Source organism: Aristolochia californica, unplaced genomic scaffold (assembly GCF_029961685.1).
Source record: "Aristolochia californica isolate CCGP_79_NKW_82.1479 unplaced genomic scaffold, dmAriCali1.0.hap1 SCAF_9, whole genome shotgun sequence".
NCBI lineage: Eukaryota > Viridiplantae > Streptophyta > Magnoliopsida > Piperales > Aristolochiaceae > Aristolochia > Aristolochia californica.
This window is the reverse complement of record NW_027182290.1, coordinates 27,358,921-27,376,511: the sequence shown is the minus strand read 5'-3', so window position 1 is coordinate 27,376,511 and position 17,591 is coordinate 27,358,921. Positions and strand designations below refer to the sequence as shown.

General features: G+C 38.5%; 1 protein-coding gene across 1 annotated transcript; it reads left to right on the top strand.

Moving 5' to 3' along the window:
• Positions 1-10,078: 10,078 nt before the first annotated feature.
• Positions 10,079-15,771, top strand: LOC137940008 (phospholipase D alpha 1-like). The gene is made up of 3 exons (XM_068784904.1): positions 10,079-10,574; positions 13,048-14,947; positions 15,063-15,771. Exons 1-3 carry the CDS (start codon positions 10,476-10,478, stop codon positions 15,494-15,496), a joined length of 2,433 nt encoding a protein of 810 aa, XP_068641005.1. The 5' UTR covers positions 10,079-10,475; the 3' UTR covers positions 15,497-15,771.
• Positions 15,772-17,591: the final 1,820 nt, after the last annotated feature.

Genomic DNA, 17,591 nt, shown 5'->3' with positions numbered 1-17,591 from the left:
TGAATAAGCTTGATTGCATGCAGAATTGCTAAAGATGTTTCTGGTGTGACGCTATGTGCACCATTGTCTATTTGATCAACAGAGGTCCTTCAACACCATTGGATTAGAAAACACCAGAAGAGGTCTGGAGTAGGAAAGAGGTAAACTTTTATTTCTTGAAAGTGTTTTATTGTGTTTCTTATATTCACATTGAGATGGAGAATATTGCTCAGGAAGACCAGGAAAACATACCCTTAGAAGTAAATCAGAATATTCATGTGACTAAACTCAGGAGATCTGCTAGAACTAGCAGACCACCACAGAGTTACTCCCTTGCACTGAATTATATTCTATTGATTTATAAAGGTGAACTAGAGAGTTATGAGCAAGCCATGCAAGTTGATGAATCAACCAAGTGGGAGTTGGCCATGAGGGGTAAAATGGATTCAATGTTATCTAATCAGACATGGCAGTTGATTGAGTTATCAAAAGGGAAGAAGGCATTGCAGAATAATTGGGTTTACCAAATAAAAGATGAACATGATGGCAACATGCGGTATAAGGCAAGATTGGTTGTAAAGGGCTTTCAAAAAAAAGGGCATTGATTATACTGAGATTTTCTCTCCAGTAGTGAAATTACTACTATTAAAACAACGCTTGGACTAGTAAAAATGTAGACTTGCACTTAGAGCAATTGGATGTAAAGATAATTTTTCTTCGTGATGATTTGGAGGAAAAAATTTACATAATGCAACCACGAGGTTTCAAAGATCAAACAAAGGAGAAAAAGGTGTGCAAACTTCAAAAGAGTTGGCATGGTCTCAAACAAGCTCCAAGACATTTGGATAAGAAGTTTGACATCTTCATGAGTAGTAATATTTTCTTGAGGTGCCAGACAGATCATTTTTGTTATGTGAAGAAGCTTGATGACTCCTATATTATTCTACTGCTATATGTTGTTGACATGTTGATAATAGGTACTTGCAAATATGAAATAGATAAATTAAAAATGGATTTGTCCAAGAAGTTTTCAAAGAAGGACTTGGATGCTGCAAAACAAATCATTGGGATGAGGATTAATAGAGACATTGATGTCTTAAAACTGTCACAAGAAGAATATGTGAAGAAGGTGTTGAGTAGATTCAACATGAATGATGCTAAACATTTGAGTACTCATTAGGCTAGTCACTTTAGGCTATCTAAGGAGCAATCACCTTCTATAGAGTAGGAACAAGCCAACTTTGCTAATGTTCCTTATGCTTCAACTATTGGTAGTCTCATGTACGCCATGGTGTGCACTAGAAGTGATATAGCTCATGTAGTGGGAGTTGTGAGCAGATATATGAGTAATCTGGGTAAACAACATTGAGAAGTAGTGAAGTGGATTGTTAGATATTTGAGAGGTACTGCAAACTTAGCCTTATGTTTCAAAAAGTCAGACTTGGGGTTGCTAGGTTATGTAGATGCTAACATGGCTAGAGACATTGATGGCATGAAGAGTACCACTGGATTTGTATACACATTGGGTGGTACAACAGTTAGTTGGGTCTCTAAGTTATAGAAGATAGTTTCTCTTTCCACCACCGAGGTAGAATATGTCGCCGTGACTGAAGCCAACAAAGACAGTATGGCTGCAGTCTTTCTGGGAAGAATTAGGTCTCAAGCATGGGAAGAATGTGTTGTATTGTGATAGTTAGAGTGCTATCCATTTAGCATAGAATCCTGTTTATCAGGCTAGAACAAAGCACATACATGTGCATTATTACTTCATCACATCAAATCTAGAGGATGGAGTCTTAGCACTTGAGAAGATTCAAAGGAGTTAGAATCCAGCTGATATGTTGACAAAGACTGTTACGATTGAGAAACTGAAGTTGTGTGCAACTTCAATTGGATTTCTCTTTTAAGGATTGAAAAGTTTTTGCTGCTACATATGAGATATTGATGATGGATTAATCTCCAAGTGGGAGATTGTTAAGTTATGGAGCCTAATAAACACCCTACGTTGAATCGGTGCACATATTGACCTTCGTGGTAAGGTCGTCATGGGATTGGAAAGGGGGCAGGAAGCCCCCCTCCCAGGGGAGCGGGGGCAGAGCCCTCATTCTATCCATGATATATTGATTGTTGTTTCATTAAGGGTAGTTTGGGAATTTCACTCTTGTAATACATTTTCCCTAGCTTTCTCTTTAAATTGGGGGGCACCACTATTAGGGTTTTAATGAGCTTAATCCAAGGAGCATCTCGAGTTGCTGCCCGAGAGGTTAGAGAGAAACACCTGTAAGTATGTGATTTCTCTTGTAAACTATTTCATCTTCATAGTGGATTACTATAACGGTGAAAGACATGACATAGTCTCACCTTGAGGTGAACCTATATAAATCTTATTATTTCTTTTTGTTGATTTTTAGAATTCCATAGATAATAACTTTCGTCAAAAGAGAGAAGGAAGAAGGGAAGAAGAGAGAACAAAAATAGAGGATAATACACGTCCAAGAGAGGAGGAAATTAGGGTTTTGGACTTAGCCAAACCCTCCCCCATAAGATATACTTATAGGTATCAAAACTACCAATATTACAAGTATACCCTTCACCCTAATAAGAGTGAATAAGAGATAAGAAATTTAAACTAATTATATTAGTGCCATTCTAATTACATCATATATTCCAACACTCCCTCTCAAGCTAGGAGGTAGTGGCAGTGATCCCAACATGAACCAAATAACATAGATGTAGTAATAAGCTCCTCCATCATAGTGTCTCAAGAATAAGTACGTCACAAGGTACAAACTCTCAAATGGTAGAAATAGGTGATAAAACATAAGTTGTAACCAAACTCAAAGGATTTTTAACAAATATAGTGAAAATAATCACTAAAGTGGGTAATGCCTGTCATTCACAAGATAACGATAAAGACCCATGGGAACCAATAAAAAGTCTCAATGGACTTAAAACACCCATATGAATAAAAGGGACCAACCAAAGCAATGCTTTAAAAGGGTTGGCCAATAAGGGTAAGTGAGAGTCAAATAAAGGATGGTAGGAGAAATACTTCCAAGGGCTAATGGGTAAAGAGGAAGATAAGATGCTGAGGCCACCATGTGCTTTATTTTTATAAGAAATTCAAATTTCGCATCAGAAGAACCAATGCGACAACAATTAGCAAATAATGAATCCAAGGCAAGCAACCGAGGAGTTCTTCTTCAGAAATAATGTCTCAATCAAAGAGACTCAATAGTTGTAGTGCAAATGATCCAACACCCAAAGAAAACATACCAAATATGCGGATATATAGCAGCGGATAACCGGTAAATAGTGAAAATCCTTAAGAGTAATATGGATACATAAGATAACTTGTAGTGAGTCCATCCCTACAAACAAGTAACAATAGGTTGTGCATCAAGAAATAAGCTCGATTCGAGTAATAGACTGCCAATAATAAGTTGAACGGGGTGTTGTTGGATCTGAGAGCTACTAAAAGGACTTCTCAAAAGAAGGTAAGATGTCTAACTGCTAGCAGAATGATAATACTCTTCTACTGTAATCAAGAACTCAAATCGAGTTAAAAGGTCTGCATCTTCCCCTCAGCAATACAAGGACTTAATCAACGACATCGGCTAAATCCAAAGAGAATTCAAGAGAGCTAGATCATAAGCACATACTGAGAGCTAGCCATATTAATTCAATTAATTAGCAGCCAATGATATCACAAGAGAAATCAATAGTTGCTTGAGATAACCGAAAACCAGATTTCAAAGAATTTTCCTCTTGAAATTGCTGCTACAAAGAAATACATATGACTATAACAAGATAGGCCCACAATGTATTCAATTCATGGTTAGAGATACCAAAGATATTGATAACGTGAAGTATTAGCAAGGCTTGTCCATAACATATTCCATTCATGATTATCAACGTGACCTATTACTGATTCACCAGCTTGATAAAATAAACCACAAGTAATTAGTTCCAACCAACGTGACCTATTGCTAGTTGTTGGAAGATAGGGCCCAAACCCACACGACCAAGGAAGACTCACATATCCAAGTATGTTGGAAGATGGGCCCCACTCCATAAGACCAAGGAAGACCCATGCACCCAAGAGATATAGAAGACCAGCTCAGGGCCCATAAATCAAGGAGAATACCCATAGGCCCACATACAATGATGGTAGGATGGTAAATAAAGGGTCATCTCATAGAGATGGCATTGATGTAATTAGGTTAAAGTTTCAGGGTTAAAACCCTAAACCTAAACCATAAGTTCAAGGGTATTATTATAATACAGTAGTTTCATTAATCTATAAATAGAGCTTCAGGGGGAGGGTTAGCACATCAAGTCCATAACCTCTTCTTCCTCTGGTTTTCTCCCAATGGGTCTCTCTCCCTTTTTGTCCATGAGCTAAATCCATGGAGTCCTAAAAATCAACATTGCTAGTTCCATTACCGGAATCCACGTTCCAGTGGCAAAACGAGTTGTTTGCAGTTTTTGGAGGCAGAAGATGACGACATCTTGCCGAAAATGCTGGCTGATTGATCTTGCGTGGTTGGTTGCCATTTTTATACTGTTTCCACTGACAGTTCTTCGGCATTGGGGAAGAAGATGATATATTTCCCGATTAAAGGTTTTCCTAAGTTAGGAAAATATCATTGAGCACCGGTTTAGTGCTTGTTCCAGCCCAACCCGGATCGGACCGGGTCAACCCATCAACCCAACAACCCGAGGCTGCCCTTCTAGCTGCTGTTGTGCAGCACCAACAGACCGAGTCAACTCGGGTCTGGGTCAACCTGACTTGGGCCACTTATTTTTTGGCTCGATATACGTGTCTAAACCAAAGCTTATACATATTTTTGTAGTGACGCGGATATATTGACTAGGTATGACTTGGTAAAATTTTCTCCGATTGGATTATTATTTTGAAGAATTGTTAGATAATTCCTTGGTTAGCATATTATTTGGTACATATATTTGCATTAGATTATTTCGTGGGTCAATTTTAAAAGGATTATTTTGGTTCGTGTTATATGGGTCCAAACCCATTTCAGTTGTTGCTATTGTGTCTTTTTGGATGAGATATTATTATTGAAGAAGAGATGGCCTCAGTACCTTTTCTCATACCATAATTTATTTGACTCTTAAAAATTTCATGGTTGGGACACTATGAGAGTTGGTGCTTGGATTGGGACACTATCATTTATTTAACTTTCAAAATATCACGGTTGGGACACCATGAGAGTCGGTGTACGAATTGGAACACCATGATAAATAAGCCCACTTCCCCCCATTAATGTCATTTATTACTCTACCACTTGAGAGTCGTTGTCCTATGTAGAGACATGGTAGTGGAGGTAGACACTTCAGAGCAATGCCGATAGACACACTACCTACAAAAGATGGAGTGTGTCCTACATCCAGCATGAGTTAAGATTGGAGTGTGGAGCAATGTTTTAGCTGCTAGGAGTGATTTACTCTCACTTGCATCTCATAGAGATGACATTGATGTAATTAGGTTAAAGTTCTAGGGTTAAAACCCTAAACCCTAAACCCTAAGTTCAAGAGTATTATTATAATACAATAGTTTCATTAATCTATAAATAGAGCTTTAGGGGGAGGGAGGGTTAGGACATCAAGTCCATAACCTCTTCTTTCTCTGGTTTTCTCCCTTTTTTTTCATGAGCTAAATCCATGGAGTCCTAAAAATCAACACTGATTTACTAGCTAAATAAAATAAACCACAAGTAATTAGTTCCAACTGTTGGAACTTTGCTGAATAATCAACGACGTGATGGAGTCTCTAGTGGACACACATAGTAGGCAAAAAAAAAACACTAGAGGCACTTAGATGGATTCATATCATCTTCATCTTGCTGGAATTAAAAACTCATACTAATTTATCAGTTAGATCAAAACATCAAGAGCAACAACATCACCAAATATATCTCAGCACCAAGTGTATATTTCAATTAAAACAACAGTCATCAATGAAAGCACCAAGTGTTAGAGAAGTTTAGGAAACATGCAAAGTCATCATCAACGTGTAGGAATTCTAGGGAGAGGAGAACACAACAGTTGCTTCTCTTATCAGTTGACAAATTCTGAATTTCTGTTGCTAAGAAAATTTAAATTGAAAGTCTCTTACTCTGTTGCTTAACGACTACAACAAACTAGAGGAAAATAACCGAGAAGAAGCCAACTTCAGCTGCTAGAAGAAGAAGATACTCTCTTGATCTCTACTGTTGCACTTACGTCTCAAAAGAAAACAGAGAAGAGAACAAGCTCTACAATTATGGAAGATAAAAAGACAGCAACATACGTCTAGGTAAAGTTCTGGATTCCAGAACCCAAAAAATTTGCTGCAACATTACAGGTGATCAAATAATCTGTCTGTTTAAAATCTCCCTTGTCTCCTCTCTTTTCGATTACTTCATGGTTAACCTGTAAATCTAGTACAAGAGAAGCAAAAGAGAGGCAAACCGAGAAGAATTACTGAGTAGAGAGGATAACCTCTGCTGTAAATATACTCAAAATAGAGAAACCCGAGAAAGCAAGCTCTGAAGTTGAGCCTCCATCAGAATCATTGCAAGAAATTTCATTCAATTTAAAGAAAGTTGCTGGAAATAGAATTGAAAGACAACATTCAAGAGAGGCAACGACTCAATTAATTCGGCCCGGTCCGGGTTGCAGTCAAAACCGGTGCTCAATTAAATCCAGTTTCCTAACTTAGAGAAATATTAATTTTGCAACAGTGTATCTTCTTCTCCACGGCCCCCAACAGAGCTCGGGACAACAACAATGTATAGAAACGGCACAAGATGGCGGAGAGACTGGAATATCAATCCATGGAGCCAGATACTTCCAAAAATAAGAATAATAGAGGCAACGACAAATTAGTTTCCAGAAATAGCTCGCTATCTTTCGAGCATATTCATGATCTTTCCGAATAGAAGAAGATCGTAATGCACCACCAGGCAGCTAGGCTGGAGACGACTGGAAAGATCAAGATTAAATTCCGTGGATCAAGCGGCAATAAATCCGTAGAGTCGAAGCTGGCGATGAACCTAGTAGGCTGGACTAGTGTCTTTGTCCTCCCGAAGTAGCGCTTTGCTAGCGATGAAGATGAGCCAGAAGAGTTTCTAGAAAAGGAAACAACATCTGAATAGAAATAATTTGCTCGAAATCTGAACTCCCTGGAAGGAAGACTAAACTGGAAAGCAATGATCCAACAACTTCATTCCAAAAATAAGCGAAGAGTAAGATGGCCAAAGGAGATTCCAAAAAATAGCAATGAAGATTACGAAATACCAAAGACTATGCAACAAAAGAGTGCTCAATCTCAACAACTTTCCAAAAATAAATTAATCCAGCAGAGAATGTGTTAGTTGGAAATCGATAGCTCTCGGCAGAACCAATGGAGAGACAACAGAGATGAGGCAGCAGATTGAGCTCTCAGATTCAATTAGAGCAGAATCTAATTATGCTTTACAAACTGATGCATCGGGAAGCAATAAACAAACAGAGAAGAAGACCCTTCTCAGAATAAGACTCAGTCAGATTTCATCAAAATAGCAACGCTTTCTTGAAGCATAATCCAGAAGGGCAAAATAATTTGAAGCCTAAAAATCACAACTTTGATACCATATTGAATTTCAGGATTCCATAGATAATAACTTCAGGTAAAAGAGAGAAGGAAGAAGGGTAGAAGAGAGAAGAGAACGAGAGGATATGATACACGGCCAAGAGGAAGAAATTAGGGTTTTGGACTTAGCCAAACCCTCCCCCATAAGATATATTTATAGGTATCAAAACTACCAATATTACAAGTATACCCTTCACCCTAATAAGAGTGAATAAGAGACAAAAAATTTAAACTAATTACATTAGTGCCAACCTAATTACATCATATATTCCAATATTTTTCATGCTTGCTTTTCCTTTCTTTCGCGTTTATTATTATTGCTCTTGTTAGTGTGAAATTAGGGCGTCTAATTTTTAACAGTAAATTTCCTTCTTAATGTCGCCATTGAGAAGAACATTTTTCATGTCAAGTTGATATACCAACCAACGAGAATTAACATCAATAGATAAAAAGTACTCATATAGAATTTGAGTTGGCCACAAGAGAGAATTTCTCCTCATAGTCGACACCATAGCCTTCTTTAGTCATAAGTTTAGCCTTAAGATGGGCCATTGTGCCATCTACACTGTGTTTAACTGTGAACCTATTTACATCCCGCCATTTTCTTGTTAAGTGGAAGGGGATTGATTGCTAAGTTTGATTCTCATATAAGGCTGCTATTTCTTCTTTCTTTGCCGCTTTCCATCCTAGATGTTAAAGGGGCTCCTAATAATACCTAGGAAGAGGGACAAATGAAATAGAGGCAAGGAAGTAACAATATGTAGAAGGCAAACGATAAGTAGATACAAAGTTAGATATAGGGTGAGATGTAGAGGGTTGAGTGCGAGACAATGGTTCCTTTCTAGAGCAATTGGTTGGATGACAAATGAAGGTACAAACATAATAGGAGAAGAAGGAGAAGTTACCTCAGTAGGATATGTAGACTCCACAAGAGGAGTGTCAGACGATGCCATATGGGGTTGTAGAGGATGGTTGACATTGCCAGAACACAATAGATCTTCCATGGGTACAATAGGCTTAGAAAACCAACAGTAGGAGAGAGCTCAGTGGGGCAACACCAGATAGGTAAAAGGAATGCTTCTCAAGAAAAGTGACATCTCTAGACACAAATATTTTTTTGAGAGAGGGGCTATAACAGATATATCCTTGTTGAGTGTGAGAGTATCCCAAACAAATGCACTTAATAGCCCGATGGTCTAATTTGGTGGTTTATGGAGATGTGTCATGAATAAAACAGGAACAACCAAACACCTAAAATGTTTTCATTTGGAAATAGTATAGGGTAAGGGGACTTATTGTTGAGAATTGAAGAAGGGGACCTTATTGATTAGAAAGCAGACAATAAGAAATGTATGAGCTAGTAAAAATGAGGCACATTCATATATTGTAATGGGGCTCTGGCAAACTCACGAAGGTGCCTATTCTTTTGCACAACTACTCAATTCTGTTGAAGATTGTAAACACAAGAGGTTTGATGAATAATATCTTGTTTATTGCAAAAGATTAAAACTCACAAGACATAAATTATTTTGCATAGTCAAATCAAATAATTTTCAATTTAGTACTAAACCGAGTGGAGATCATAGCAGAAAAGGAGATAGGGATGTACAGTTGTGATTTTAGAGGGGTAAAAAGGAAATTTTGATATCTTGGGTGCCAAATAAGGGGGAGAGGGGGCATCGACCTCCTAGGGGTCTTTTGGATATTTTTAGGTAGAGAAGTCAAAGGTCAACAAGAGAAGTCTTGGGGTTAGAAAGTCTTGTTTATATTATAATTCTTAGTTGGAGAAGTCTTGGGTTTAGAAAGTCTTGTTGATACTATAATTCTTAGTTGGATAAGTCTTGGGATTAGAAAGTCTTGTTTATATTATAATTCTTAGTTGGAGTTTCCTATTAAGAGTTTAAGTTACTCTTCTATTAGGACCTATGAGTTTCCTAAACCCATGTAACATGAAAAATGATAAATTGGTAAGAGATGCCTAAGCCTTTCTTTCTTTTTTGTTCTCCTACTACTTTGCTTCACAAATATGTGCCATTTTCTCTCTCCTCTTTTATTTCTATCCCTTTGTTACGCGGTTAGATTTTGGCTAAGTCCGTGGTTGCCCCTCGTCTCACCCTCTGCTCTTATATTCTCTATTCTTTCTTCTCTCGAATGGCATTCCCACTGAGTAGAATAACAATGTTTTTGGGTAAGACACGGCTAAGACAGCTAATAGTCTGTCGGCTGGAAAAGTTTTCAACCGCTACTTCTGTAGTTCTAGATAAGTTCTCGCGTTGGCGCTCTCTTACTGGCTTCTTTCGTACAAATATCCAGAAAGTCTTACCTGTACGCGTGACGGTGACTAAAAGAAATCAATCGCCAGCTCTTCTAGAAGTCTTAGGCTCTACCGGGACCCGCGTGGAATTATGACTTTGAAAGGAAAATAATCGGCACTACGGTCATGCTATTAAGACCCATGCCTCGGATCTGATTACTTCCTCTCCTTCCCCCCGCGGCATTTTCTCTTATCCGGCCTCGGATCCTCTTGGCTTGTCAAAAATCCTCTTGAGATACCTTATCGATCATCGTGACGGTTCGCTTCGGATGCTTTCTTCGGCCTCTGATCCTCCTTGAAATCGATTCTGTTCTCTTACTTTTAAAGTTCATTTTATCGAGTTTCTCTTCTGTGGATTAATTTTTTTCAGTCAGTCTTTCTGTTTAGTGGTCTGATTCCTTGTTCAGTCTTCGGATCTCCGGTTTTTACTCCTCTTCAGGTCAGATCGTTTGAAGTTGTTTACTTTAATATTCTTTTGATTTCTTTTAATTTCAGTGTTTTCCTGATTTGGGTGCTTGTGAGAGATCTCTCTTCGTAGAGGTGACTATGGCACAGATTCTGCTACACGGAACTCTTCATGTCACGATATTTGAGGCCCAGTCGCTTGAACATGGCCGTGGTGGCGGACCCAAGTTCTTTCGTAAGGTATGGTGGGCTGACAGGGAATGAGGAAATCCATGTGATCTTTGATCTCCATTTTCGGATGTCATTGTTTTTTCTCTGGTGTATTTATTTGTTAAAATGCATCGTATTCTACTTTTGTCTTTGCCGTAATGAAGTTTCACTCTTAAGTGATTGATTACTTTGTTGAGGAAATTGGACTCAGCGAAAGATTTTTATTTTAATGGAAATGTCTTTCTCAAGACTGCTGAATACCTCATTTGGGACCTGGCATTTTCGTTACGTGTCTACTCTCTCGTTTTTTTTCTGGAACATACTTAAAAGCACATTTACTTTTAGTATGAAGAGTCAACAGTCTATTATTTTGCTATTAAACTTACTTTTATTTGGTTGTATACTTTGCTTTTCTAAATTGAGTTACTTTTACCCATTTCATCATTCATGGAAGATTTCTGTTGGACTCAGCAAGCTACATTTGACTACCTTTGACTACCTTTGACTTAAGCATAACCGGATGATATGTTTTCAATTTGAAGCAAATCCAGGATTTTCAAAAAAAAAAACTCTTACGTTCAAAACTTGCACTTTCAATTAGAAGCTGTTTCAGTCAGCTCAATTTGGCGGACCTCCATGTTTCATGCTTTAACTCCAGAACTTACTGCTGTAATATACTTAGAAAAGTGTCAGGATTCTGGAGCGGATGATTGACTTTTCTAGTTCTTCTGAAAATAATTTCGTAATTTTCATGATATGTCTGGTTGTCTTAGGGTTATTGGAGACTGAGATGTGGGCCAATTTGTTTTGAGTATCTTTTTATTACTGCGATATAGATCAGGACCTGGAAAATTGTTTCACTGGCATTTAACCTTCTAGCGGTTAAATCTTTCACTAGGTGTGAATTACATAACTCTATCACACTTGTTACCATGAATATTCCACTTGTGTGCTTAGTTAGAAGATTTGGATAGAGGAAGGGTCCATAGTTATCGTTTGGCTGATGTTTCATTTGTTTGATGTATATTCAGATTATAGTGGGAAAGAGAAGAATAGACATAGTTATCATCAAATAATTTTTAATGTACAGTTAAAGTAAAGTAAGCACTTTTGAAAATGAAATTCAAGTGCTCTATCTAGTAGTACTTGAGAAGATCTTATATCACTCTGATTTTCTAGTTGGAATTTTTGCAAGCCAGAAAGCCTGTGACTGGAAGTCTTCTGTCTCATGTAAATTTTTTAAGTCGGAATTTTACTGTCTTAAGGAATAAAATTTTTTTTTATCTCATTCTGTTTAATTTTTAATTGGAAACTTATGAGCCTGGGTCCTTTCTTTTATCACAAATGGTCTACTACAAACTGACTGAGTTATTAGCATTCAAATCCCTTCCAGCTACTTTGAATGAGGGAGTGCATATATCACAGTTATGTTATGAAGAAATTTTAGCAAGGAACATTCAGGGTTTGCAAAGTTCTTCATACACTTGTCCAAATTTCCTTTTTTGGGAATTTTATTTGATGCTTTCATCTCAGATCCTCTTTGTTTGTCATATCGTCATTCTGTTTAATTTTAATTGGAAACTTATGAACCTGGAGCCTTTGTTTTTTTATCACAAATGGCCCACTACAAAATCTGGTTTATCGACTGAGTTATTAGCGTTCAAATACCTTCCACCTACTTTTAATGAGGGGCTGCATATATCACTTTTATGTACGGAGAAATTTTAGCAAGCAACCATTCAGGGTTTGCATGGTTCTTCATACACCTGTCTGATTTTCCTTTTCTTCCCGTAAGTCATCCTGTCTGGTTTTCCTTCTTTGATGTCAACCACAACTAGACATTATTAGTTGAAATTTATTTTCACGAAACCCGTTTTCCTGTTTCTTTTTGTTAACCCTTTTTCTTTTTAAACTTAATTATTCCTTTTTTATTGGTTTTGTTGCAAATTTTATTGAAGATTATAACCTTATCCTCTTGTTTGGCATGTTGTTTCTGCCATTTATAAATTCCTGACTTGTTGAACAAGTGTGATTGGTTGTTATAGGTAATTAGAACTTCTTTGCATTACCACACAGCACTTCATGATTAATTTAATTTCCCCTTTTCCTCTAAGATATATTTATAAACATATAAAGACATGTTGTAACACAATCATCAAGCAGACCGAGGAGGAATCATGGTCTGACTTGAATAAAGTGGGACAAGGCTCTGGTGATGATGATGAGCCTCAAACATGAGTCAAGTTGTTCACTTGATGTTATGTTGTATCTGTTTCAGTCTGGTCCTTGATTCTGTTTCTCAATTGAAATTTGGACAACCAAACGGTATCCAAGGGATGGTTTAAGAGAGGATTTTACATAACAAAGAGAGGCATATGTTACCAACCAAAGGTTTATTACCTTGATTACATCAGAGACTTCCTTTCTACTTGTTAATGTTTTCTTTCTTTCATTCTCTTTTCTCCCTATTTTATGTTTACATTCTGAAATCCTTCTTTCGCAGCTCTTGGAGAACATCGAGGAGACTGTGGGTATTGGCAAGGGAACTACCAAAGTGTATGCAACCATTGACCTAGAAAAAGCTCGTGTTGGTCGAACCCGCATCATCGAAAATGAACCTCTCAATCCCCGTTGGTATGAATCTTTTCACATTTACTGTGCACACATGGCTGCTGATGTTATATTCACAGTCAAAGATGATAACCCAATTGGAGCAACACTGATTGGAAGAGCCTACATACCTGTACAAGAAATTCTGAATGGGGAGGAAGTGGACCGATGGTTGGAGATCCGTGATGAGGATCGTCGGCCTGTGGATTCTGGTGCCAAGATCCATGTGAAACTGCAGTACTTTGATGTTTCACTGGACCGAAACTGGAACCATGGCATTAAGAATCCCAAATTCCCTGGTGTTCCGTACACTTTTTTCTCCCAAAGACAAGGATGCAAGGTGTCACTCTACCAAGATGCCCATGTGCCAGACAACTTTATCCCAAAAATCCCTCTTGCAGATGGGAAGTACTATGAACCTCACAGATGTTGGGAGGATATATTTGATGCAATTACTAATGCGAAGCACTTGATCTACATAACTGGATGGTCTGTTTATACGGAGATATCCTTGATAAGGGATTCACGGAGGCAGAAACCTGGAGGAGATGTGACTCTAGGTGAACTCCTCAAGAGGAAAGCCAGTGAGGGTGTTAGAGTTCTCATGCTTGTGTGGGATGATAGGACTTCTGTGGGTTTATTGAAGAAGGATGGACTGATGGCTACTCATGATGAAGAAACCGCTAACTACTTTCAGGGAACAGATGTGCACTGTATCCTTTGCCCACGAAATCCTGATGATGGAGGAAGCATAGTTCAGGATTTGCAGATTTCTACCATGTTCACCCACCATCAGAAGATTGTGGTGGTGGATCATGAGTTGCCTAGTAAGGGATCCCAGCAGAGAAGGATTGTCAGTTTTGTTGGGGGTATTGATCTGTGTGATGGGAGGTATGATACCCAGTTCCACTCTCTCTTCAGAACCTTAGACACAGTTCATCATGATGATTTCCATCAGCCTAACTTTGGGGCTTCCGCAATTACCAAAGGTGGGCCCAGGGAGCCTTGGCATGATATTCACTGTCGATTAGAAGGACCAATTGCTTGGGACGTTCTATTCAACTTTGAGCAGAGATGGAAAAAGCAGGGAGGAAAAGATGTTCTTGTTCAGCTGAGGGATCTTTCTGATGTTCTCATCCCTCCTTCCCCTGTTACCTACCCAGATGATAGAGAAACATGGCATGTCCAGTTATTCCGGTCTATTGATGGAGGAGCTGCTTTTGGCTTTCCTGAGACACCTGAAGATGCTGCTAGAGCTGGACTTGTTAGTGGCAAAGACAATATCATCGATAGGAGCATTCAAGATGCTTATATCAATGCCATTCGTCGAGCTAAAGATTTTATCTACATTGAAAACCAGTACTTCCTTGGAAGTTCATTTGGGTGGAAATCTGATGGGATTAAAGGTGAAGAGATTGGTGCGTTGCATATTGTTCCGAAGGAGCTCTCTTTGAAGATTGTCAGTAAGATTGAAGCTGGAGAAAGATTTACTGTTTATATTGTGTTGCCAATGTGGCCTGAGGGTCTTCCAGAATCAGGGTCTGTCCAGGCAATATTGGATTGGCAGAGGAGGACAATGGATATGATGTACACTGACATTATTCAGGCTCTTCATGCAAAGGGTATTGAGGCAGATCCCAAGGAGTACTTAACATTTTTCTGTCTCGCAAATCGGGAGATAAAGAAGAGTGGGGAATATGAGCCTCTGGAAAAACCAGAACCTGACTCTGACTACTCAAGAGCTCAGCAGGCGAGGCGGTTCATGATTTATGTTCATTCAAAGATGATGATAGGTATGCTAAAAATTTTGGCTGTAACTTTTGTACTTAAAAAAATTTTAGAATGGCTAATCAATTTGTATAGTTATAACCGCACATTTCTGACCTTATTTCTTTTTCATGGATGCAGTTGACGATGAATATATAATTATTGGTTCTGCCAACATCAATCAGAGGTCAATGGATGGGGCTAGGGATTCTGAGATAGCCATGGGTGCCCACCAACCTTATCAGCTTTCAACAAGAGAGCCACCTCGGGGACAGATTCATGGCTTCCGCATGGCCTTGTGGTATGAGCACCTTGGCATGCTTGATGACACCTTTGTCCAACCTTCTAGTGTTGAATGTGTTCGAAAGGTAAACAAAATTGCTGAGAAGTACTGGGACCTTTATGCAAGTGAAACACTCGAGCAGGATCTTCCAGGTCACCTTCTGACTTACCCAATTGGAGTGACTAGTGAAGGAGAGGTGGTGCAGCTTCCAGGAGTCGAGTTTTTCCCTGACACAAAGGCACGTGTACTGGGCACCAAATCGGATTACATGCCTCCTATTCTCACCACATAGAGGAGCAGTTCATAGTATTATCTCATGATTAGAACAATCGCCTACTCTGTTCCTCCATTGCGCCTTAGCCTGCCTCTCCTTATTAGCAGTAGAACTGATAATGATAGAGAATAAAAGCTTGTCTGTTGACGTTTGTGTTCCTGTGAGCTTTCATTTATTTGAAGCGAGCCTATACCAGATAGAAGTTGGTTGAATACAAAGACTGGTGCTGTAGAGGTAACTTGATGTTCATGGTTTATACGGATGCTATGCCTTAACTTCTGGATTTTTCTCGACCGGTGGTTTCTACACCATTTATCTTGACAGTACGCATGATCTATGGTAAGCGTGTGGAGGATTTTGATCAATGCAAACGTTGAAGAGTTTACGTTAGGAAAGAGCAACTCAATAGATCTTTCTTGGGTTGTCTTTAAATTATAGTTTTTCACGCAAATGAGTTTCATTCATCCTCTTAATTTGATCTTAATTTGATCTGCAGGGACCAACTCTGTTGCTGGCACATATACTAATAATTCTGAACTCAGTCTTTGTCAATGCTAAGGGTTGGCATTTTGGAAACTCAGTATGTATCTGCTTTTTTAAAAACATATACATAGTGTAATTGTTCTATGAATATTTAACATTTTCAGAAAACTAATCTTACAGCATAAAGCACTTGATGATGAGTTCGTCCATATAAAAAATCTTATTATTAATAGTTTTTTTTATAAAATATATTTCCTTAGTGAAGCCATTTTCTATGAGGAAGTTATTTAACCTTTCATTCCATGCTCTAGGGGCATGTTTTAACCCATGTAATGCTTTGTTCAATTTATAGACACGATTTGGCTTGAAATGGATCCTCAAAACTTCGAGATTGAGCTACATACACTTCTTCTTTTATAATGCCATCTAAACATATTGTTAACCGGGTGTCTTGATTTCATTAAGCCCGGTTCGCAACCCATTCAGACCCAACCGACGCTTGACTCAATCCGACAGTTTGTCCCCGACCCAGATGAAATTCTCTGTTCGAAACATTAAAAATTTAGGAGTTTACGAAAACATGGTTTCTGGGGGAGAAATTGAAATACAATTTGTAAATCACTTGGAGCCGCAAAGCTCTTGTTTTCGATTTAGTGGAATCGTTCGTCATCTCTTTCCCGTGGATATAGGCTGTTGCCGAACCACATAAGATCCGTGCCTCTCTTATTTGTGATTGATTTAGTTTTTTGCACATTTTCGTTATCTCTTTTAGATATATATTTTATAGTTTGATTAAAACTCGGAATCGTGCTCGGATTTTAGTCTGTGCTCTAACAAACTGGTATCAGAGCTGCTTTTCCGGCAACAACGCTGAACTGCTTTGAACGGGAAGAGATTTCTCTGTCCCGAGAGAGAGAGACAGAGCTACCCTTTTTCGGTAACAACGCCGGAGTTTAGCTCCTTTCTCTCTGCTTCCTCTGTTCTGAACGGGAAGAGATCTCTCTGTCTCGAGAGAGAAACTCGTTTTTTCGTGAGTCCTGAGGGAGCACTGTTCCGCTGTTGGTTTCTATAAGTGCCGAGAGAGGACTCTGTTTTCTAAGAGTCCCAAGGGAGAGAAGGCTTAATCAACCGAGCAAGGGAACTAATTTTTTTTCCTTTTTGCGATTGAGGTTATTTTGGTCAAATGGCTGTGGAGTATACAACAGAGAAGTTCGAAGGGCAGATGAGTTTCAGTATGTGGCGCATGAAAATACGTGCCCTATTGGTACAATAGGGTTTCTAAAAAGCGTTGAATGGGAAGGAGAAGCTTCCAGCAACGATGTCAGAAGAAGACAAGGAGGAACTTGACATCAAAGCACTAAGTTCAATTCAGTTGTGCTTGACAGAGGAGGTTTTACGGGAGGTTGAGGAAGAGATTACCACGGCTGGATTGTAGCTCAAGTTAGTATTTATATGACTAAATCTCTCACGAAGAAGTTGTACTTGAAACAACGCCTCTACACTCTTTGGATGAAAGAAAATACATCTATTAAAGAACATCTTAATGAATTAAATAAGATTGTTATAGATTTGAAGAATATAGATGTTACCATTGAAGATGAAGATCAAGCACTGAATGTACTATGCTCTT